Genomic DNA, 22,443 nt, shown 5'->3' with positions numbered 1-22,443 from the left:
CAGCAGGGTGTCCCTCTTCCAGGCTTATCCAAAGCAACTTTTGCCAGAACTTTACAGGAGAGCAGCGCCTGGGGGCGGGGGGGTGCGCCTGGGGGGGTGGGCCGAGGCCGTCCCATGGGGGCCGACCTGGCTTGCTCAGCTCAAGCGCAATCAGATTTCCCTCTTCCCTCCACCGTTAATAAAAAAAATTCAGGCCGGACGTGGTGGCTCACGCCTGGAATCCCAGCACTGTGGGAGGCTGAGGCGGGAGGATTGCTCAAGCTCAGGAGTTCAAGGCTTGTCTGAGGGAGAGTGAGACCCCAACTCGTGAAAAAAATGGAAAAACCCAGCCGGGCGCAGCGGCGAGCACCTGTAATCCCGTAGCCCCGGAGGCTGAGGCAGCAGGATGCCCACAGCCCGAGTCTGAGGTTGCAGTGAGCTACGACGCCACTGCCCTCTCCTCAGGGCATAGGGTAGAACTCTGCCTCGACAAAAAAAAAAAAAAAAAAAAAAATTCAGGGTGACTCTTGGGGCCTGTGCACACATTCTGTTTCCCAAGAAACCTTAACTCAGGGGTTTAGCGCGCGTTAAGCACTGTCGCCGGCGTCCGCTAGGACTGCGGGGCTGCGCAGTGGGGTTCTGATTCCACCAGCCCTTTCGCAGTTCTAATCCGCGGTCTGCCTCGGGCAAAGCGCGCCCCCGTCTCCGCTCCCGCCTTGCCTTCCCCAAGGACGTTGGCCGCCCAGGTGGCGCGGGCAGCCGGGCTGCAAGCAGCCCCGACCGCGGCTCCCTGAAACCCTGGCGCGCGCGATGGCCCTCGTCAGACGCCATCGCGTGTCACGTGGGCTCCGAGAAGGGTCACGTGAATGCCATCACGGGTCACGTGGCTGCCGGCGCGGGTCACCAGACCAAACACCCGGGCGGTGGCGTTTCCTGGCCGGTGTGCCCTAAGCGGCCGGCCATGGCCAACGTCTCCAAGAAGGTGTCGTGGTCAGGCCGCGACCGGGACGACGAGGAGACAGCGCCGCTGCTTCGGAGGACGGCGCGCCCCGACGCAGGGGCACCGCTGCTGAATGGGGCCGGGCCCGCAGCCTCGCGCCAGGTGAGGCCCCTACGGGCAGTGCCGGGGCGACCTGGCTCTGAGACCCGGCGATCGAGCCACCAGTGGGTTAGGTTCGCTCCCTCAGCGTGCTTGGGGAATGGCACGACTGGCCTTGGAGCTGGGTTTCTGGCGTCTTGGGGGGACTCTTGGGAAGGTGGAAGGGGTGGTGGAGCAGGTGGGGATAGGCGAGTTTGAGGAGCCGGTGGGCCGAGCGCAGCCAGGGGGTTGGTTGATGCCCTGACAGTGCACCCCAGAATGGCCTTTCAGGGGAGGCAGGAGGCTCTCTTAAAAAGTTATAATAAATACATGAGCAGCCAATGTTATTTATTCAATGTTTGAATCTTGGGAGATTCTGACAGTCCACATTGCAGAGTTTTCTCTTTCAGTGAGAGTGACTGAAGACCTCTGCCTGCCACCTTTCTTTGTGGGAGGTCAGTAAGGCTTTGGGGGTGATCTTGAGAATGATAAGTATATGTACTCAGTTTTCCTTAGCACCTAATTTGAACTTGGCATGTATAGGCAAAATCAATAACCAGTATGTCAGGTCGTAATGTCAGCATGTCAATATGCACTTGAGTTACATTTATTTTCCTGTATGTTAATTTTGAGTTAATGACCATTTTTATTGATTGCTTGGTCTTAATCTCTTCTACAATTATTCTTTACTTTTTTTCTTTTCGTTTTATGCCTTTTAAAAACTTATATTGTGAGGCTCAGTGCCCATAGGTACCTGGTTACAGTGCTGGCCACACCACACACACCTGGGCTGGCAGGTTGGAAGCAGTCCGGGCCTGCTAAACAACAATGACAACTACAGCAACAAAAAAAATAGCTGGGCATTGTGGTGGGCACCTGTAGTCCCAGCTACTTGGGAGGCTAAGGCAAGAGAATCACTTAAGCCCAAGAGTTTGAGGTTGCTGTGAGCTGTGATATTACAGCACTCTACTGAGGGCAACGTAGTAAGACTCTGTCTCAAAAAAAAATAACTTATGTAGTGCTTAAATATTAAGAAGGACAGACACAAACATCAGGGTGTTTCTGTAGAATTTATAAGTTTTCCTAATCCCTTGGAATTGCATCAGACAGTGAAGGTCAAAGCCTACTCTTTACTCATCAGATGAGGTTCAGCTCCCTTTAAAGTGAAATCTGCTTTCTTGCTTTGTTTTCTATGGTCTGTGTGAGAAGTAATCTGAGGTGGATAATTTAAAGTGTTGGTGCCAGGGTGATTTTATTCTTGATATATTTTTTCTTTTTTCTTTTCTTTTTTCTGTTTTAAAAAAAGTAATCTGAAGTCCACAAGATAGGAGAAAAGTGCCTTTAAGGGCTAATAGGGAAAGAGATCGGAAAACTTGATTGAGGTTGAATGTAGGTTTATCGCAGGACTGAATGTTTTGGGGTTTCCTATTTCTCTTTACAAACAGGTAAAGGCTATTTTGGGAAAAATTTGTTATCTATTCCCTTAAAAATAATTTTAAGCTTTTTGTTTATATTTAATGACTGATCAGCTGCTATTAAACAATTACAAATAATTGATTGCGTACTTGCTCTGTAGCTGGCTAGGACACAGGTGCATAAAGAAGGTCCTTTCCCTTGGGCGGTGCCTGTGGCTCAGTCGGTAAGGCGCCCGGCCCCATATACCGAGGGCAGCGGGTTCAAACCCGGCCCCAGCTGACTGCACCAAAAAAAAACAAAAATAGCTGGGCGTTGTGGTGGGCGCCTGTAGTCCCAGCTACTCGGGAGGCTGAGGCAAGAGACTCGCTTAAGCCCAGGAGTTGGAGGTTGCTGTGAGCTGTGTGATGCCATGGCACTCTACCGAGGACCATAAAGTGAGACTCTGTCTCTACAAAAAAAAAAAAAGAAGAAGCTCCTTTCCCAAAAGAAACAGGCCCAGCACCTTGGGAGGACTGTCTGAGGGGCCCCAGGGGCAGAAGAGGTCACAGTGGGGCTCCATCTTGAAGAACACATAGTCTGGAATGCAGTGTGGGGCATGGAGGGTGGCCTTGCAGGGCACATGAGCAGGGTTTGAATATGGTTATCTCTGGGAGAACCCACAGGATCCTGGGGATTCCAGTCCTAAAGGATGCTTGGTGTGCCTCCACCAACTGATGGGAAGGGTGGAGTCTAGAGACTGGCAGACCTGTTAGGCCAGTAGCCTGGGAGGCTTTGTACTCTGAGAGCACTGGACTAGCAAGGGTCTATAGCAGCGGTTCTCAACCTGTGGGTCGTGACATTAGGAAGGTTGAGAACCACTGGTCTAGAGTGAGGCGTGGAGCTTCCATATCCTTAGTTTTCTCATTTGCGAAAAAGTTAATGCATGAATAGCACCTAGCATGGTGCCTGTCAAAAACATACTTTTTGTTTTGAGACAGAGTATCGCTCTATTGCCCAGGCTAGAGTGCCATGGCCTTAGCTTAGCTCACTGCAACCTCAAATTCCTGGGTTCAAGCCATCCTCTTTCAGCCTCCTGAGTAGCTGGGACTACTGGCGCTGCCACAAGGCCCAGCTGGTTATTATTTTTTCTTTTTGCAGTTTTGGCCAGGGCTGGGTTTGAACCCACCACCTCCAGCATATGGGGCCAGCGCCCCACTCCCTTGAGCCACAGGTGCCGCCCTTCCCAGCTGGTTTTTTGTTTTTTGTTTTTTTTTTTGAGACAGAATCTTACTCTGTGGCCTGGGGAGAGTGCTATGGCGTGATGATAGCTCACAGTAACTTCAAACTCTGGGGCTCAAATGATCCTCTTGCCTCAGTTTTCCTATTTTAAGGAGAGATGGGGTCTCACGCTTGCTCAGGCTGGGCTCCAGCTCTTGAGCTCAAGCAACCCTCCTGCCTTGGCCTCCCAGAGTTCTAGGATTATAGGCATGAACCACTGTACTTGGCCAAAAAACACACTTTTAATAAATACGTGTTAGTCCTTCTCAGTAATGTTAAAAGCAGTGACGCAAAAGTGATTCATCTTTTTTTTTTGGCTGGGGCTGGGTTTGAACCCACCACCTCCTGTATATGGGGCCGGCGCTCTACTCCTTTGAGCCACAGGCACCGCCTCATCTTTGTTTTTGACATTCATGTGTGACTCTGTTGGCAGCTCCTTACATTTCTTGATGCTGTCTTTCTTGGGGGAGGGTCTGCTCTGACCAGCAAGTGGACGTCACAGCAGGGCCACCGTGGTGGTATACACATGGGTCTCCAGGCCAATAACTTCTCTGTAGGAGTGATCCCGTAAACAGAATGTGAGAGTTTGTCCTGGCTGCCTCCTGGCCCTTTCCAGAGTTGGACAGTGGCATTGTTGCCACATTTGCACAGACACCCTGAGCACCCTGAAGGTAGCTGTGTTGGGAAGGGCATCCTGGGGAGGGGTCTGATGGAGGCTGGGCAGCAGCACAGGCCCTCAGGGCTGCCTGTGGATTGCTGTTCCTGTTCTCAGGCCCGTCTTGCTGGGTGAGAGGATGATGGTCACTGCCTGTCTGGGTGAAGTCAGCCAGCAAGTCATGGTCATGGATGTAGGCAGTGGGAGCCAACCATTTTGAGAACTTACAGAAAGAATCTGGTTGATTTAGTTTCACTTAGCAGTTGAAAGAAAAAAATGTGCTGGCGGCGCCTGTGGCTCAGTCGGTAAGGCGCCAGCCCCATATACCGAGGGTGACGGATTCAAACCCAGCCTTGGCCAAACTGCAACCAAAAAACAGCCGGGCGTTGTGGTGGGCGCCTGTAGTCCCAGCTACTCGGGAGGCTGAGGCAGGAGAATCGCTTGGGCCCAGGAGTTGGAGGTTGCTGTGAGCTGTGTGAGGCCACGGCATTCTACCGAAGGCCATAAAATGAGACCCTGTCTCTACAAAAAAAAAAAAAAGCCGGGCGCTGTGGTGGGCGCCTGTAGTCCCAGCTACCTGGGAGGCTGAGGCAAGAGAATCACTTAAGCCCAGGAGTTGGAGGTTGCTGTGAGCTGTGTGAGGCCATGGCACTCTACCGAGGGCCATAAAGTGAGACCCTGTCTCTACCAAAAAAAAAAAGAAAAGAAAAAATCTGCTTGAGCCAGGACCAGACGGCTCCAGGGGTTAGAGGAGGGGTATTTGAGGTATGCGTAAAGACAAGACATTCCTGGGAGCTTAGCCTGAGACCCCAACAGGGTAGGGATCTTAGGGGAGCACAGTCTGAGGAATGCTAGAGGCCTGGGGGTGTCCCACAGCTACAAGGAAGGTCCTGTAGTCATCCCCAGTAGTCCCTTGAGCTCTTCTCTACTTGAGCCTGCTCCTCAGCGTGGCTCGGCCTTGTTATGGAGTATTCCTTCCCCCAGCTGCCCCTGTCTTTCCTTTGCGTAGGGGCAGCTCCCTCCCTGAGCGGTCCCTAAATTCTTTGTCCCTGTTGCCTTTAAGGAGTACCTGCCAGCACCCAGCATGTGTGGGATAGAGCCAGTTAAGGAGGACGTGGGCAAAGCTTGTGGTCCAACAGTGCAGAGAGCTGAGGGACATAGTGGTAGGCCTGGACATGGCCAGAGGATGTTGAGTACAGGTCACAGTCCACAGAACAGGCTTCATGACACTATCCCCATTACTAGGACAATTCCCACTGCCACCCTCCCCCCCCACACACACACACACTCAGCATATCTTGCTCCTTTTCAGCTGCGGATTCTCAGCTTAAATGCTCCTGTGCCTGGAGGCTGCTTCCCCAACCCCCAGGGCAACCTCTGTATCCTTATGGGGAGCCTGGCACCAGGTAGGTGCCCAATAAGTGCAGAGTGGGCCAAGTGGAGCAGCAGACAGTCTTTACAGTTATTTGAAATATGTTTAAATTGTGGTTAAAAAAAAGTCATAAAATTTACCACTTTAATTTTAAGTACATAGTTCGGCTGTGTGAAGTATATTTATGTAGTTGAGCAACTGATCTCCAGAATGAATCTCTTGCAGAACTGAAACTCTGTACCCATAAAACAATTCCCCTTCATCCCTCTGCCTGGCTACCATCTGCCTTCTGCCTCTGACTGCTCTCGGGACCTGCATCCTTGGGCTCAGATAGGATTTGTGTTCTTGTGGATGGCTCATTTCACTCAGCAGGATGTCCTCGAGGTCCATCTGTGTGGTAGCTTTGTCAGTGTGGTCATTCCTTTCGATGGCTGCATTACTTCATTGGGTGCATGGACCACCTTTGCTTATCCACTCATCTGGTGTTGGACACTTGGGTTGCTTCCACATCCTACTAGTGTGTGTGGCGCTGCTGTGAACATGCCTGTACAGTGGTCTCCTTGAAACTCTGCTTTCAGTTCTTTTTTTTTTTTTTTTTGAGACAGAATCTTATTTTGTCACCCTTGGTAGAGTGCTGTGGCATCACAGCTTACAGCAACCTCCGGCTCTTGGGCTAGGGCAATTTTCTTGCCTCAGTCTCCCAAGTACCTGGGACTATAGATGCCCACCAAAACACCCAGCTATTTTTGTTGCTGTTGCCACTGCTGTTTTAGCTGGCCGGGGCCACGTTCAAACCCATCACCCTCGGTATATGGGGCCGATGCCCTACCCACTGAGCCACAGGCGCTGCCCATTCAATTCTTTTAGGTATTTACCCAGAGGTGGAATTGCTGGATCATATGGTGGTTTCATATTTGGTTTTTTGAGCAACTGCGCTACCATTTTCCACAGTGGCTATATCATTTTACATTCCCACCAGCAGTGCACAGAAAGTTCCAATTTCTTTACCTCCTTCCTAACACTTGTTCTTTCTTTCTTTCTTTTTTTTTTTGAGACAGAGCCTCAAGCTGTCGCCCTGGGTAGAGAGCCTTGGCATCACAGCTCACAGCAAACTCCAACTCCTGGGCTCAAGTGATTCTCCTGCCTCCGCCTCCCAAGTAGCTGGGACCACAGGCGCCCGCCACAATGCCCAGCTATTTTTTGGTTGTAGCCATCATTGTTGTTTGGTGGGCCCGGGCTGGATTCGAACCGGCCAGCTCAGGTGTATGTGACTAGTGCCTTAGCCACTTGAGCCATAGGCGCCGAGCCTGTTCTTTCTTTTTTAATAGCAGCCATCCTAATGGGTATGAAGTAAAAACTCACTATGGTTTTGAGCTTCTTATGTGCTTATTGGCCATTTGTGTATCTTCTTTGGAGAAACGTCTATTCAGGTCCTTTGCCCACGTTTTAATCAGGTTGTTTGGGGGTTTTGTGGGTGAGGTGTAGGAGTTTTTTTTGAGACAGAGTGTCATTATGTCATTCTCGGTAGAGTGCTATGGCATCACAACTCACAGCAACCTCAGACTCTTGGGCTTAAGCCAGTGGTTCTCAACCTGTGGGTCATGACCCCTTTGGAGGTTGAACGACTCTTTCACAGGGGTCACCTAAATACATCCTGCATATCAGATATTTACATTATGATTCATAACAGTAGCAAAATTATAGTTATGACGTAGCAACAAAAATAATTTTACGTTTGAGGGTCACCACAACATGAGGAACTATATTAAAGGGTCGTGGCATTAGGAAGGTTGAGAACCACTGACTTAAGCGATTCTCTTTTTTTTTGCAGTTTTTGGCTGGGGCTGGGTTTGAACCCGCCACCTCCAGCGTATGGGACCAGTGCCCTATTCCTTTGAGCCACAGGTGCTGCCCTTAAGCGATTCTCTTGCCTCAGCCTCAGCTGGGACTACAGGCATCCACCACAACATCCAGCTACTTTTGTTGCAATTGTCATTGTTGTTTAGCAGGCCCTGGCCAGGCTTGAACCTGCCAGCCTTGGTGTATGTGGCTGGCACCCTACTCAGTGAGCTATAGGTACTGAGCCAGGAGTTCTTTTTTTTTTTTGTAGAGACAGAGTCTCACTGTACCGCCCTCGGGTAGAGTGCTGTGGCGTCACACGGCTCACAGCAACCTCTAACTCTTGGGCTTACGCGATTCTCTTGCCTCACCCTCCCGAACAGCTGGGACTACAGGTGCCCGCCACAATGCCCGGCTATTTTTCTTGTTGTTGCAGTTTGGCCGGGGCTGGGTTTGAACCCGCCACCCTCAGCATATGGGGCCGGCGCCCTACTCACTGAGCCACAGGCGCCGCCCCGAGCCAGGAGTTCTTTATATACAGTAGAACCTCCCTACATGACCATCTCCCTATCTTAAATTGACCAAATTTGTATAGACAGGACATGTACCACATGTACATATCAGTACAGTAGACTTAGTTCCTTATGTTGGCTACCTCTGTATGTTGACCAGTTTGTTACAGTTCTTAGATGGTCAGCTTACAGAGGTGCCACTGTATTCGGAGTTTTATTCACTAATCCGATGTGTGATTTTCTCTCATTTTGTAGGTTGCTTTTTCTGTTTATTGTTTCCTTTGATGTGTAGAAGTTGTTAACTTTGACATAGTCCCACTTGTCTATGAAATTATTTTGGTTGGCAGGGAGCAAACACGGGGCCTTACTCTTTCACCTGGGCTGCATCTTTAAACTTCTGGGCTCAAGCATTCCCCCTGCCTCAGCCCTCCAAGTAGCCAGGACTACAGGCACCATAATGCCTGGCTAATTTTTCTATTTTTGTAGAGGCAAGGGTCTTGTGTTGTCCGGACTTGTCTCAAACTCTTGGTGTCAAACAGTCCTCCTACCTGGGTCTCTAAAGTGCTAGGGTTACAGGTATGAGCACTGTGCCTGGCCTGTTAAAAAATTTTTAACTTTTAAGTAATTATGGATTCACAAGAAGTTGCAAAGACAGTGCAGAGAGGCCTGTGTATACTGTGCCACGTGTCCCTTAGTGGTCGCAGCTGGAGCCCATACAGATCCACAAGCTTGTCCCGGTGCAGTGCAAGATGCAGGATGTTTCCATCACCACAGAGCTCTCTGTGTCCAGCCTCTTTGCAGTCACAGCCCTCCTAGCCGTGGCCATCACTGCCTCCTCTCCAGCCTGCAGTCTGCCTCCAGCATTAGGGAACTGGTGGCGAGCTCTTCTGTGGAATGTTCTGTGGGTTGACCTCTCTCAGCGAGTCATGCCCTTCAGGTTCATTCAGCTTGTGTGCGTTAGTGGTTTTAGGAACGAGTATTTAATTTAACTTACACTTGCAAAAGAAAGGACTATACCAAGAATTGCTTCAAGTAAATGTGTGTTTTTTCCAGCGTAAAAGATAAAGCTGAAGAAGGCTGGCAGTGTCCTGCTTTCCAAGCCGCATCCTTTTATTTTAGGCAGAAATAATGAATGAATTCCCTAATTGGGGTGGATGTCCCACCTGCCACACGCCCTGTGTTGGCTGCACACATTCATACCTCTTCCCACTGCTGCCAGGTGATGCTTTTGTGGGTGCAGATGTGGCCCAGTGGGAGTTCTCCAGGTCTGGTACACAGGGCAAGTTGTGGGACTGTCCCCACCCCTCTCTCAGTGTGGTCCTCAGATACTGCTGACAATGCTTCAGGGCATATGCTATGTGGAGTTCCACTTTGGGTCCCTATGGTCCTTGATGACGTGCAGCTCAGTCGTTTCATGGTCAGTGCAGTGGTCCAGCAAGCACTTCGTGTGCCTTGCCTGGCAGGCTGAGAGCCTTATCCTGTCCTCATCCTGGCCCAGCTGGCTCCTGGCACTGTTACCTGTGGTTTTGTGTCACTAAGAACCACTATGGCTTTCTGGGTGGGTCCAGAGAATGTTGGTGGAGAAGATGAGGGGAGATCAGCAGGTGGGCAAACGAGGCAGCTAGCACAGCCACCAACCAGGGTGGGGATAGCAGTCTTGGGGTTGCCTCTCTACTGCAGAGCTTATTTCTGGCGCTTCTTTCTACTAACAGGGCTCATTGAGCTGACACAGGTAACCCTACCAGAGGAACCAGCCCTTCTTCCCTTCCCCCCCCTAGAAATGTTGGTAGATTGAAGAAATAGTTGAAATTGGAGAACTAATGTGGCCTCTGGAGAAAGAAGGATGAACACATGAGTGCCCGTCTTATCCCAGCCTGGCCTTGGCCCCATTTGGTCCCTTTTAGGCCTGGCCACCTCAGCCTGGCCAGTGCTCAGTGGGTTTGCATCCGCTGAGGAGGCACTGTGACAGCGGTACGGAGAGCTGCCTGGGTGCCATAGCAGTGGTGCTGGCTGCCCCACGGTTGCCTGTCGAGGAGGGAGGGCAGCATTAACACACTTGAAGACAGGCCAGGCATGTGAAGCTGTCTGTGTCTCGGGATCCTGAGGAGCCTCATCAAACAGACTTTGTGGAGGTGGCAGGGGGCCAAGCAGCACATCAGGACCAGCTGGCAGGGAGGGTAGAGCCCCGTGGCAGGGGTGGGGTAGTAGGTGCCTCATCTTCAGTTTAGAGCAAGGAGCCTAGAGTGTCTCTGCTGGGGCTGGCCTTCTCCTTGACAGGCCATGGGTGGCCGGAGCAGCCCTGGACTCTAGCACCCAGGGAGGTTGGTCCTGGTCGCCTCAACCTGTTCCTGTGTGAGCTGCCTGGGCAGGGTGGGGTGGAGCCAGAATGTGGGGAAGAAGCAAGGACATGCAGTCACCACCTTCTGGTGTTCATACGCCCTCATGATTTCTCTTCTGCTTTTAGTCACCTCGTTCTGCATTTTTCCAAATCGGACAGATGAGTAACATGGAGCTGGATGATGAGCTTCTAGACCCGGTGAGTGGTGGAGCTGTCCCCCTCCTGGGAGCTGCCCTTCACTGTCCCCACCAGACCCAGGGGGTGGGTGCAGGCAGAATGGCAGGCAGGCAACAGGGCCCTAAGGCCAGGTGCCCAGGAAGGCTGCTCCAAGGGGAACATGGCCCCAAGACCAAGTGAACATCAGCAGCCAGGTGAGCAGAGGAACACAGCACTCGGGCCCGCAGGTGTGAGTGTGCTGTGGGGTGCAGGAAGCTGGTACTGTGGGGGGGGACAGGAGGAGCTCTATGGCAAGGTGAGGACAGGGATCCCAAAGGGGTGGGGGAACCCTTGCAGAGCGTGAAGTGGTGATGCTGTCCCCTGACTTCAATGGAAAGAATTCTGGTGTCCCCTGCAACCAACTCATCCAGCCACTGTGCCTTTGGTTGTCCTGGGAACACTTTCTGAGTCCCCCAACTCCCAGCAGAACTCAAATTTTCCTTCCTCCTTGGTGGCATGTTGTAGTGGCTGTGATTTGTGTTTCCTGGTGGAAATACAAGGCTGAGCATTTTGTGCTATTGGCTGCTTGTCTTCTTTGGAGAAACATCTATTCTGATCCTGTGCTCATTTTTGTAATACGGTGAAAAGACATACATTGAGAATTAGCCTGTTGGACTCAGGTCCAGATGACCCCATTCTGTTGTCAGCCCCCAGGGCATCCTCCTCACCAGGCTTCTCTCTAGCAGACTGGTCAGGGCCTGTCAGCTTTGAGAGTGTCTCACGGCTGTCGGGTCTAGCGCCTGTTGGTATTTATAACTATACAGGCACAACGTGCTGTTGTTGTCTTTCGTTTTTGTGGCAGGCTCAGCAGTCTGGTGACATCTTTTTCTGTTTGTTTTGTTTTTGGCCGGGGCTGGGCTGGCACCCTACTCCTTTGAGCCACAGGCACCGCCCTCTGGTGACATCTTGGTTGTGAGGCTCATTTCTCCTGGGGCAGAGGTATTTGGGCTGCCTGTGGAGCCAGGGTGTCACGGGTCACCAGAAGGCAGGCAACACATGACCTGTGTTTGTGGATTGGGATGCCTTTCAGTGATGCTTTTTGGCCTTCAAAGCCTTTGCTTTGGTTTTTGGAGGAGCAGGAACTGGGAGAGAAGGACAGAAAATGAGGACATGGGATTCAGAAATTGTCACTCCAGTTTTAAGACTGGGAGCCAGCACTGGGCATGTGTGCGTCAGTTGTGCCCGTCTTATAATTGGGTTATTTTGTCTTTTCATAATTGAGTTGCAGGAGTTCTTACGTATTCTCGATACAAATTTCTTACATCAGATGCATGATTATGAAAGCTTCCTCCATTCAGTGGGTTTTCTTTTCACTATTTTTTTTTTTTGGAGGCAGAGTCTTACTTTGTCACCCTTGGTAAAGTGTCATGGTACAGCTCACAGCAACCTCAAACTCTTGGGCTTAAGCGATTCTCTTGCCTCAGCCTCCCAAGTAGCTGAGACTACAGGTGCCCACCACAACACCTGGCTATTTTTAGAGATAGGGCCTCATTCTTGCTCAGCTGTTCTCAAAGTCCTGAGCTCGAGCAATCCACCCGCCTCAGCCTCTCAGAGTGCTGGGATTACAGGCATGAACCACTGGGCCAGGCCTCTTTTCACTTTTTTGTTGTGTCCTTTGATACACAAAAGTTTTTAATTTAGATGAAGTTCAGTTTATTTCCTTTCCCTTTTGTTGCTTGTGCTTTTGATGTCATATGTAAGAAACCACTGCCTAACCCAGAGTCACAAAGATTTATCCATTTTTTCCTCAAAGTTTTATAGTTTTAGGTCTTTGATCCATTCTGAGTTAATTTTTGGATATGGCATAAAGTGAGGATCCATCTGTTTTCTTCTGCATGTGGAAATCCAGTTGTACCAGCACCATTTATTGAAAATACCATTTTTCTCCAGCAAATTGTCTTGACACCATTGTTGAAAATCAGTTAACTGTAATGTTTTGGATTCATTTATGGACTCCCTAGTCTGTTCTGTTCATCTGTATGTCTGTCCTGGTGCCACTACTACACTGCCTTGATTATTGTTAACTTTGTAGTAAGTTTTGAAACCAGGTAGTGTGAGTCTTCCAACTTTTTGTCTCCCCCCGCCTTTTCCCAAGATTGCTTGGGCTATTCAGAGTCTCTTTTGTTCCACAAATTTTAGGGTCAGCCTGTCAATTTCTTGAAAAAGAAGGAGTTGGCTAAAATTGAGATAGGCATTGCGTTGAATCTTTTTTTTTTTGAGGCAGAGCCTCAAGCTGTTGCCCAGGGTAGAGTGCCATGGCATCACAGCTCATAGCAACCTCCAACTCCTGGGCTCAAGCGATTTTCTTGTCTCCACCTCCCAAGTAGCTGGGACTACAGGCACCCGCCACAACGCCTGGCTATTTTTTGTTGCAGTTGTCATTGTTGTTTAGCTGGCCTGGGCCGGGTTCAAACCTGCCACCCTCAGTATATGTGGCTGACGCCCATAACCAGTGTACTACAGGTGCTGAGCTTTTTTTTTTGTTTTTGTTTTTGTTTTTTGTTTTTTGTTGTTTTTTTTTTTTTTGAGACAGAGTCTCAATCTGTTGCCCTTAGTAGAGTGCTGTGAAATCATAGTTCACAGCAACTTCAACAAACTCTTGGACTCAAGAGATCCTCTTGCCTCAGCCTCCCAAGCAGCTGGGACTTTCGGCGCCCGCCACAGTGCTTGGCTAGTTTTAGAGATGGGGTCTTGTTCAGGTTTGTCTTGAACTCCTGAACTTAAGCAGTCCACCTGCCTGGGCTTCCCACAGTGCTAGGATTACAGGCGTGATTGACCAGCCTGATTGCATTGAATCTTGACAATATTAAGTCTTCCTGTCTATGAATACAGAATATCTCTTTTTTTTTTTTTTTTTTTTTTTTTGTAGAGACAGAGTCTCACTGTACCGCCCTCGGGTAGAGTGCCGTGGCGTCACACGGCTCACAGCAACCTCTAACTCCTGGGCTTCCGCGATTCTCTTGCCTCAGCCTCCCTAGTAGCTGGGACTACAGGCGCCCGCCACAATGCCCGGCTATTTTTTTTTTGTTGTTGCAGTTTGACCGGGGCTGGGTTTGAACCCGCCACCCTCGGCATGTGGGGCCGGCGCCCTACTCGCTGAGCCACAGGCGCCGCCCTTTTTTTTTTTTTTTTTTGTAGAGACAGAGTCTCACTGTACCGCCCTTGGGTAGAGTGCTGTGGTGTCACACAACTCACAGCAACCTCTAACTCTTGGGCTTACGTGATTCTCTTGCCTCAGCCTCCCGAGCAGCTGGGACTACAGGTGTGCGCCACAACGCCCGGCTATTTTTCTGTTGCCGTTTGGCCGGGGCTGGGTCTGAACCCGCCACCCTCGGCATATGGGGCTGGCGCCCTACTCACTGAGCCACAGGTGCCGCCCTTCTCTCTCTTTTTTTAAATTAAATCATAGCTGTGTACATTAATGCAGTCATGGGGTGGGGTACAATGTGCTGGTTTTACATACAATTTGAAATATTTTCATCAAACAGGTTAACATAGCCTTCATGGCATTTTCTTAGTTATTGTGTTAAGACATTTGTATTCTACATTTAGTAAATTTCACATGTACCCTTGTAAGATACACAGTAGGTGTAGTCCCACCAATCACCTTCCCTCCACCCATCCTCCCTCTTCTCCCCTCCCTGTCCCCTTTCCTCATATTCTTGGGCTATAATTGGGTTATAGCTTTCACATGAAAGCTATAACTTGGTTTCATAGTAGGGCTGAGTACATTGGATACTTTTTCTTCCATTCTTGAGATACTTTGCTGAGAAGAATATGTTCCAGCTCCATCCATGTAAACATGAAAGAGGTAAAGTCTCCATCTTTTTTAAGGCTGCATAATATTCCATGGTGTACATATACCACAATTTATTTATCCATTCATGGGTTGATGGGTACTTGGGCTTCTTCCATGACTTAGGAATTATGAATTGGGCTGCAATAAACATTCTGGTACAAATATCTTTGTTATAATGTGATTTTTGGTCTTCTGGGTATATACCTACCCTGTTTTCCCGAAAATAAGACATCCTCTGAAAATAAGACCTACTTAGAGGAAACATAAGACGTCCCCTGAAAATAAGACCTAGCGCATCTTTGGGAGCACACCTTAAAATAAGACACTGTCTTATTTTCGGGAAAACAGGGTAGTAGAGGAATTGTAGGATTGAATGGCAGGTCTATTTTTAGATTTCTAAGTGTTCTCCAAACATCTTTCCAAAAGGAACCTATTAGTTTGCATTCCCACCAGCAGTGTAGAAGTGTTCCCTTTTCTCCACATCCACACCAACATCTCTGGTTTTGGGATTTTGTGATGTGGGCTAATCTTACTGGAGTTAGATGATATCTCAAAGTAGTTTTGATTTGCATTTCTCTGATGATTAAGGATGATGAGCATTTTTTCATGTCTGTAGGCTGTGCACCTTGAATACAGAATGTCTTAACATTTATTTAGGTCTTTAATATTGTTCAACAGTGTTTGGTAAACTGAGTACAGTAGCTTTGCCTTTACTCCTGGCTATATGGGAGGCTAAGGCAGGAGGATCACTTGAGGCCAGGAGTTAAAAGACCACGTTGGGCTACATAGTGAGACTCCCTAAGTCTTCTTTTAAATAATTAAAAAAAAAAGTTTGGTAATTTTCATTGTACAAGTTTTATATTTCTTTTGTTAAATTTATTTTATTTATTATTTCTTTATTTTTGAGACAGAGTCTCACTTTGTTGCCCTTGGTAGAGTGTCATGGTGTCATAGCTCACAGCAACCTCAAACTCTTGGGCTCGGGTTCTTGCTTCAGCTCTCCCGGAAGTTGGGAAACTACAGGTACCTGCCACAACACCCCACTATTTTTAGAGATGGGGGTCTCGGTCTTGCTCAGGCTGGTCTTGAACTCCTGAGTTCAAGCAGTCCACGTACCTCAGCCTCCTCAAGTGTTAGGATTATAGGCGTGAGTCATCACACTGGCCTTTGTTAATTTTATTTTAAGAATATATTTTATGCTGCTTGGGAGGCTGAGGCAAGAGAATCGCGTAAGCCCAAGAGTTAGAGGTTGCTGTGAGCCGTGTGATGCCATGGCACTCTACCCGAGGGTGGTACAGTGAGACTCTGTCTCTACAAAAAAATAAAAAATAAAAAAAAAGAATATATTTTATGTATCTTATTTTTGATGTTATTATAAATAGAATGGATTTCTAATTGCAAGTGTATATTAATACGGTTGAATTTTGGACCCTTCATTGTTACTGGATATGTTTATTTGAGTAGTTTTTTAATGTATTTCTTAGGATTTTTCTGTATATGAGATGTCATCTGCAAATATAGTTTCACTTCTTCTTTCCTAATCTATTAATAGATGCTTTTTATTTTTTTCTTTTGCCTGACTCTTGGTAAGAGTCTTTAGTGCAATGTTGAGTAGAACTGGTAACAACTAGCATCATGTTATATTCCTAATCTTAGTGTGCAAGCTTCTGCTGTTCACTGTTGAGCATAATGTTGCCTGTGGGCCTTTCATGGGTGCCCTGGATCAGATTGAGGAAGTTCTCCTCTCTTCTAGTTTGTAGAGTGTTTTTAATTTTTTTTTTTTTTTTTTTTTTTTGTGGTTTTTGGCCGGGGCTGGGTTTGAACCGGCCACCTCCGGCATATGGGACCGGCGCCCTACTCCTTGAGCCGCAGGGGCCGCCCTGTAGAGTGTTTTTATTGTGAAGAGATGTGGATTTTGTCAAATGCTTTCTCTGTGTCTGTTAAGATGATCACGTGGGGGCGGCACCTGTGGCTCAAAGGAGTAGGGCACCAGCCCCATATTCCAGAGGTGGCGGGTTCAAACCCAACCCCGGCCAAAAACTGCAAAAAAAAAGATGATCATGTGGATTCTATCCCGTGTTCTGTTGTCATGGCATATCCCATTAATTGATTTTTTGGATGTTAAACTAACCTTGCATTCCTGGGCTGAGTCCAGTTTGGTTATAGTGTTGCTGGATTTGCTTTGCTCCTATCTTGTTAAGGATTTTTGTGTCTATTTGTAGGGATTATTATTATTATTTTTTTTTGAGACAGAGTCTAACTTTGTCACCCTTGGTCTCTACCAAGTACTCTTATTGTGGTGTTATAGCTCACAGAAACCTCAAACTCTTATGTTCAAGTGATCTTCTTGCCTCATTTTTTCATTTTTGGTAGAGACTGAGTCTTACTCTTGCTCAGGCTGGTCATGAATTTGTGAGCTCAAGTGATCCACCCGCCTCAGCCTCCAGAGTGCTAGGATTACAGGTGTGAGCCACTGCATCCAGCGTATTTGTAGGGATATTATCTGTGGTTTTCTTGTGATGCCTGTCCTGGGATGAATTGGGGTGTAGTCCTTCATCCTGTTCTGTGCTTCATTCTCCAGTTTCCTGATTATCAAGTGCATCTCTCTTTTCCTCCCACAGGAGATGGATCCTCCCCTTCCTTTCCCCAAAGAGATTCCACACAATGAGAAGCTCCTGTCCCTTAAGTATGAGGTGGGTCTCCTCCTATCCACTCTGTCCTGAGACCCCAGCCTCTGTCCCTCCCGACCCACATCTGCAGCGTCAGATTAATAATGGTGTTGTGGTGTTGTCCCGGTCTGCAGAGCTTAGACTATGACAACAGTGAGAACCAGCTCTTCCTGGAGGAGGAGCGGCGGATCAATCACACAGTGAGTTGAATGGGCAGCCAAGACACCACAGCCTGGGAGGTGTCCCTCAGTCCGACCCACAGAGTGAGTTCTTGTGGCAGGGGATGGCTCAGCCATCCAGTGACTGTAGATTGGCCTGTGCCACTGTCTTTTCCCGGGGAAGAGGTTCATCCCTAGCTCCCTCCTCTGTCCTGTAGCCTCTGAGTCCCAGAGCCACCATTCATTCTGTGATTTGTGTTCATGGGGGCTGGGGCAAGTGAGACCCAACCCCAGGTACTGGAACTGGTAGGAGAGTGTGTCACAGTCACAGAAACTAAGAAAGCTGCTCTTGCGGATGTTAGGGGCACTGCCCAAATATCAATGCCTGACTGTGAACCTGTGGAGAAAGTCACCTGCCTCCCTGAGTTGCCTACTGAGGCCCTGAGGTGCTCTGTCGTCACTGAGACATTGGCCAGGGGTAGATCTTTGTGGGGGTGCATGGTGGTGGCCTTCAGAATTCCAGAGGCTGTAGGTGGCCAGGGGCCAGTTGTTCTGTCAGGACACAGTGGCCTTTTGAAAGATTGCTGGCTATCATAACACCCCCACCTCTGTAGGCCTTCCGCACGGTGGAGATCAAGCGCTGGGTTATCTGCGCGCTCATCGGGATCCTCACGGGCCTCGTGGCCTGCTTCATTGACATCGTGGTGGAGAACCTGGCCGGCCTAAAGTACAGGGTCATCAAGAACAGCATCCTTTGGCAGCACCTGTGGCTCAAAGGAATAGGGCGCCAGCCCCATATGCCAGAGGTGGTGGGTTTGAACCCAGCCCCGGCCAAAGAAAAAAAAAAAAAAAGAACAGCATCCTTTGTCCATGTGCCCACATAGCATAGGCTCCAGTGGGATGCCTGAGCCCCAAATCTTCATAGCCCAGTTAGGAGGCCTGGTTGGGTGGGCCATGTCACAGTTGGGCTGTGAGGTATCTCTGGGTATCCAGTTACCACTGGGCAACTGGAGACGTCTGAACTGTCCTAGGGCTTGAGCCTCTGTGGCATGGAGGTTGAGCTACAGGGTGGTAGAGGGTGCAGGGTCCTGATGTGAAGCAGTGGTTATCCTTGACAAACCCCAGATGTCGACAAGTTCACCGAGAAGGGCGGGCTGTCCTTCTCCCTCCTGCTCTGGGCAACGCTGAACTCTGCCTTTGTGCTCGTGGGGTCCGTGATTGTGGCTTTCATAGAGGTACATGGGCCCTGTGACAGGAGGCCCTTGGGGCATCAGACCCAGGGTAGGCTCAGAGGGTTTCATTGAACAGATGGGAAGCCTCAGCTTGTCCACCCCAGCTGCCCTGTCACTGGTTACCATGGAGGGTTTCTGATTAGAGCCACATGGTACAGATAGGAAACAGCCCAAGAGAAACAGGACACATGTCCAGGCCGCTTCTCCCTAGACTCTGGTGGTGCTGCTAACCCAGCAGCACAAATCCATTGCCACACAAGCCCCCACAGCCCCCACACCACTCATACCTAGTGCTCACATGTAGTAAGATCTGCCCAGGCTGGCTCACCTGGGTGCTGGGATGCTCCAGGGCACGTAGTCTTAGGAGCAGGGTGACCCAGCTCCAGGGGTCCAGGCAGAGAAGGAGCAGACCAGCTCCAAGTGGGAACCCTTCTCCAAAGGCTCAGACCCTCCTGGGCTGCTCTTCCATCCTAGAGCTTCCCCCAGAAGTCTCCCTTTGGCCTCCCCTCCTTGTCATGGATGGTGGGAGGCAGATGGAGCAGCATCCAGAGCCTTTAGTTTGGGGTACAGGGTGGTGGCCCCCATGTACCAGAAGCAGGTCTTTATGCTTGGTGCCTGATGGGTTCTGGCCCACCCTAGGGTATCCCTACCCTGCCCTCATGCCCTTGGGGACACATGGGCCTCTGTCTCTACTCTGTCCCACAGGGTTTCATCCTTCAGGGTGCTTCATGTCAGGACGCTCCTATTCAGGGCTGGGAGAGTGGGAGTGGTTGTCCCCAGACATGGGTCCCTCCCATGCACCCCAATCATTGCTTCCCCCTCTTTTAGCCAGTGGCTGCTGGCAGCGGGATCCCCCAGATCAAGTGCTTCCTCAATGGCGTGAAGGTCCCCCATGTGGTACGACTCAAGGTGAGGTGTGCAGGAGTGCCCCAGGCCAGGTGTGAAGTGGGATCTGCTGGTCAGAGCAGCTTTTTTGTCTTCTGCTCCCTCTGAGTACTCCAGAACACATTGTGTGCTGGTGACAGTGAGGAGATGGGCAGATTTTATAAAGGGATAACCTTTTTCTTTTTTTTTTTTTTAAATAGTAGAACTGGTTTTTGTACTTATTAAGTAGTACAAAAATGTGTATGTCATGGTCACAGCTATGTGAAATGTCTGTAACTGAGGACTGGTGAATCACACATAATGTCATCAGTAACAGCCTGATTGTGTAGTGTGTCTGTCAGTTCTGTCTGCATTTCTTAGTCTGAGCCTAGCCTAGAGCTCTGTCCCAGTCTGTAGGGATGGGGTCTACAGCCTGGGGGAGAGCTGTGCTGGCACGCTGGGTACAGATCGGGCTCTCCTGGAGGCAGGAATGTGCCAACCTGTGGTGATTGTATAGGCTAGTGGGAGCCTGCTGTAGTGGTTCTCAACCTTCCTAATGCCGCAGCCCTTTAATACGGTTCTGCTGGCTTAGAGGGTTTTGTAAATGCTGTGTTAACTGGGTGAAGGGTGCAAAGCTGTCTGGAGCATCTTTAGCATAACATTCTCCTCCCTAGGGCCACCCCACAAGGGGAAGCATTTGAGGGTTCTAGACAAAGACAGCTTTTGCTTATCCTGCTTACCCTCAAGTGCCATGAGTGCTCCAGGCTCTGGCAGGGGTTACCAGAGACCCTTGTCATTCCCCCACCCCCTGCACCCCAGGGCTTCTGGCTTTCCCTGGGGGTGTGTAGAGAGAACAAAGGAGCTTGCAGGGAGGGCCCTTGATGAGAGTCCCAGGCCCTCCACCTGCTGGGGCCAAGGAGCAGGACAGGCTATAGGAGAGTCCACAACTTAGCATCCTTCAGAAAGGAAGGGAAGGCTCATCCTGCCCTGCTGAATGTGCCCCTGGAGTGTGTGCAAAGGAGTTGACCTGTGAGCGCTGAGCCCTTCCCCAGGATCCTGAGTCTCCCAGGTGCTCCATGTAATCACAGTTTTATTGTTCAGGTCCCTTTAATCAGAGACTCGATGTATTTCCCTGTGTTTCAGACGTTGGTGATCAAAGTGTCTGGCGTGATTCTGTCTGTGGTAGGGGGACTGGCCGTGGGAAAGGTAACAAAGTGCTTGTGACACTGTCCCACCCCACATCTGAGTCCCCTTAGCCTTGTGAGGGACCCGAGGCCTGTATGTGACCTCTGAGCACTGGTCGCCTTCTATGTCTTCAAGGAAGGGCCGATGATCCACTCAGGGTCGGTGATTGCTGCTGGGATTTCCCAGGGAAGGTCGACATCACTGAAGCGCGATTTCAAGGTGAGCCCTCTCCTCTTCCTGTGCAGGTGGGTTGTGGATGCCAGGGTGTGGGAGCCCCTCCAGGAGTTGGGCTTCCCTCAGCACCTTTAGGCAAGGGAGCCTGTCCCCTTCCCCATCTTCCTCCAGGAGGCAACCTGACCTGTTCGTAGTTGGGAACAAAGGGTGTGTTCCTTTTGCTTCCTGATCCCGTGGCCATCCCCCAAGGGTTCCCCTGCTATGTGGATATGAATTTACTGTGCAACAGTCTCTGGCTCTAGCAACTTCTGAAAGGAATATATAAAGCATTTCACATTAGAGATGTTTGTTTTTCAAGATAAATGCTTAACAGTTTTGTTATGGTTCCCCAAAAAGTCAGCAGTATTTTGATAGGAATGGCTCTAAATTATCATGAATTTAGACAGTTAATACTTTACAGTATAGTCTTTTTTTTAAATTGAGAATAAGTTTAGGTTTCTCATTCATTGTTTTCATTAGGTCTCATTAGAGTTTAGAGGTTCGGGTGTATCTTTTTTGTGTATTGTAAACTTGAATTCCTGTCATGAGGGGTCTTACTATTGTTTGCCCTCCCCTGTGGGCAAACCATTTGCTGCCCACACGGCCTGTTTTCTCCTGTGGCCGCTACAGTGCTGTGCCCTCTCTCTGTCCGGTAACGGACAACTGCCCCTCTCCAGCCCTTGTCTAGGTGGGTGGCCTAGTTGCTGTCCCTTTCTGGGATGTGCTGGCACATTGGAAAACCTGCCCGTGACTCTGTTTCTGTTTCAGATCTTTGAGTATTTCCGCAGAGACACAGAGAAGCGGGACTTTGTCTCAGCAGGTGCTGCAGCTGGCGTGTCGGCTGCGTTTGGAGCCCCTGTAGGTGAGGAAGGGCTGGCCCTGCCGGTCTGTGGCCTGTGCCTCCTGAGCTTCCTTCCCTGTGTGTATGAAGGAGTTATTTTGGTGCTTCTAGACTGAGTGCCCAGTGAGAATGGCTTAGAGTTACTGGGCAGGGGGTTGGCAGAGGCATTGGGCACTGTGCCCAGGCCTGGCCTTCAGATATCCTGGCAGCCCCTCTTCCCAAGCCCTTTCTCTTCCAACTCTGTAGCTTCCCTTTGACTGGTCTTAGTTCCCTGGGGTCTGGGGCAGGAGTTGGTGGTGGGCGCCAGTGCGCTATGTCCACTGGCCCTTGAGGCTCCACCCCTTGCCTTTCAGGCGGGGTCCTATTCAGCTTAGAGGAAGGTGCCTCCTTCTGGAACCAGTTCCTCACATGGAGGATCGTAAGTACCTGGCTGGGTGGGCACCTTGCCCTGGGCCAACATTGTCCTTGCTTAAGGGCCTGTGGAGCTGTGGCTGGCATCATGCCCCCTACAGTCCGTCAGGCCCTGTGCCTGCCAAGACGCTGCTGCACTTGCTGCCCAGGCCCCCATGCCAGGCAAAACATCACCCTAATGCAGTGGTTCTCAACCTGTGGGTTGCGAACTGTATTAAAGGGCCGTGGCATTAGGAAGGTTGAGAACCACCGCCCTAATGCCTCCTAGCTATGTGCTAGAGTGGCGGGAACCCCAGACTCTGCCTGCTGCCCCTGCTGTCCCTCACAAAAAGGGGACATCAATAGAGGACTGTGGTCCCAGCCTGCACGGCACACAGTGGGTTCAGCAGTTTGGCTACAGTCCCTTCCC

At 49.8% G+C, this 22,443-nt stretch overlaps 1 protein-coding gene across 2 annotated transcripts in view; it reads left to right on the top strand.

Moving 5' to 3' along the window:
• The first annotated feature begins 732 nt into the window (after nt 1–732).
• The window catches only part of CLCN7 (chloride voltage-gated channel 7), a 32,041-nt gene continuing 10,330 nt past the window's right edge, over nt 733–22,443 (top strand). Inside the window, exons 1-11 of one of the 2 annotated variants that reach the window (XM_053557307.1) lie at nt 733–1,081; nt 10,573–10,644; nt 17,083–17,154; nt 17,265–17,330; nt 17,903–18,035; nt 18,414–18,523; nt 19,349–19,429; nt 20,528–20,590; nt 20,705–20,788; nt 21,551–21,644; nt 21,977–22,041. In XM_053557307.1, coding sequence (XP_053413282.1) covers nt 941–1,081; nt 10,573–10,644; nt 17,083–17,154; nt 17,265–17,330; nt 17,903–18,035; nt 18,414–18,523; nt 19,349–19,429; nt 20,528–20,590; nt 20,705–20,788; nt 21,551–21,644; nt 21,977–22,041 — 981 coding nt within the window. In that variant the 5' untranslated portion in view covers nt 733–940. The remainder of the gene's footprint in view (nt 1,082–10,572; nt 10,645–17,082; nt 17,155–17,264; nt 17,331–17,902; nt 18,036–18,413; nt 18,524–19,348; nt 19,430–20,527; nt 20,591–20,704; nt 20,789–21,550; nt 21,645–21,976; nt 22,042–22,443) is intronic. The other variant, XM_053557308.1, reaches the window with a different exon arrangement.

This window comes from Nycticebus coucang, chromosome 12 (genome assembly GCF_027406575.1).
Source record: "Nycticebus coucang isolate mNycCou1 chromosome 12, mNycCou1.pri, whole genome shotgun sequence".
NCBI lineage: Eukaryota > Metazoa > Chordata > Mammalia > Primates > Lorisidae > Nycticebus > Nycticebus coucang.
Note: the sequence above shows the minus strand (reverse complement) of the source record. Positions and strands in the feature narration are given on the sequence as shown.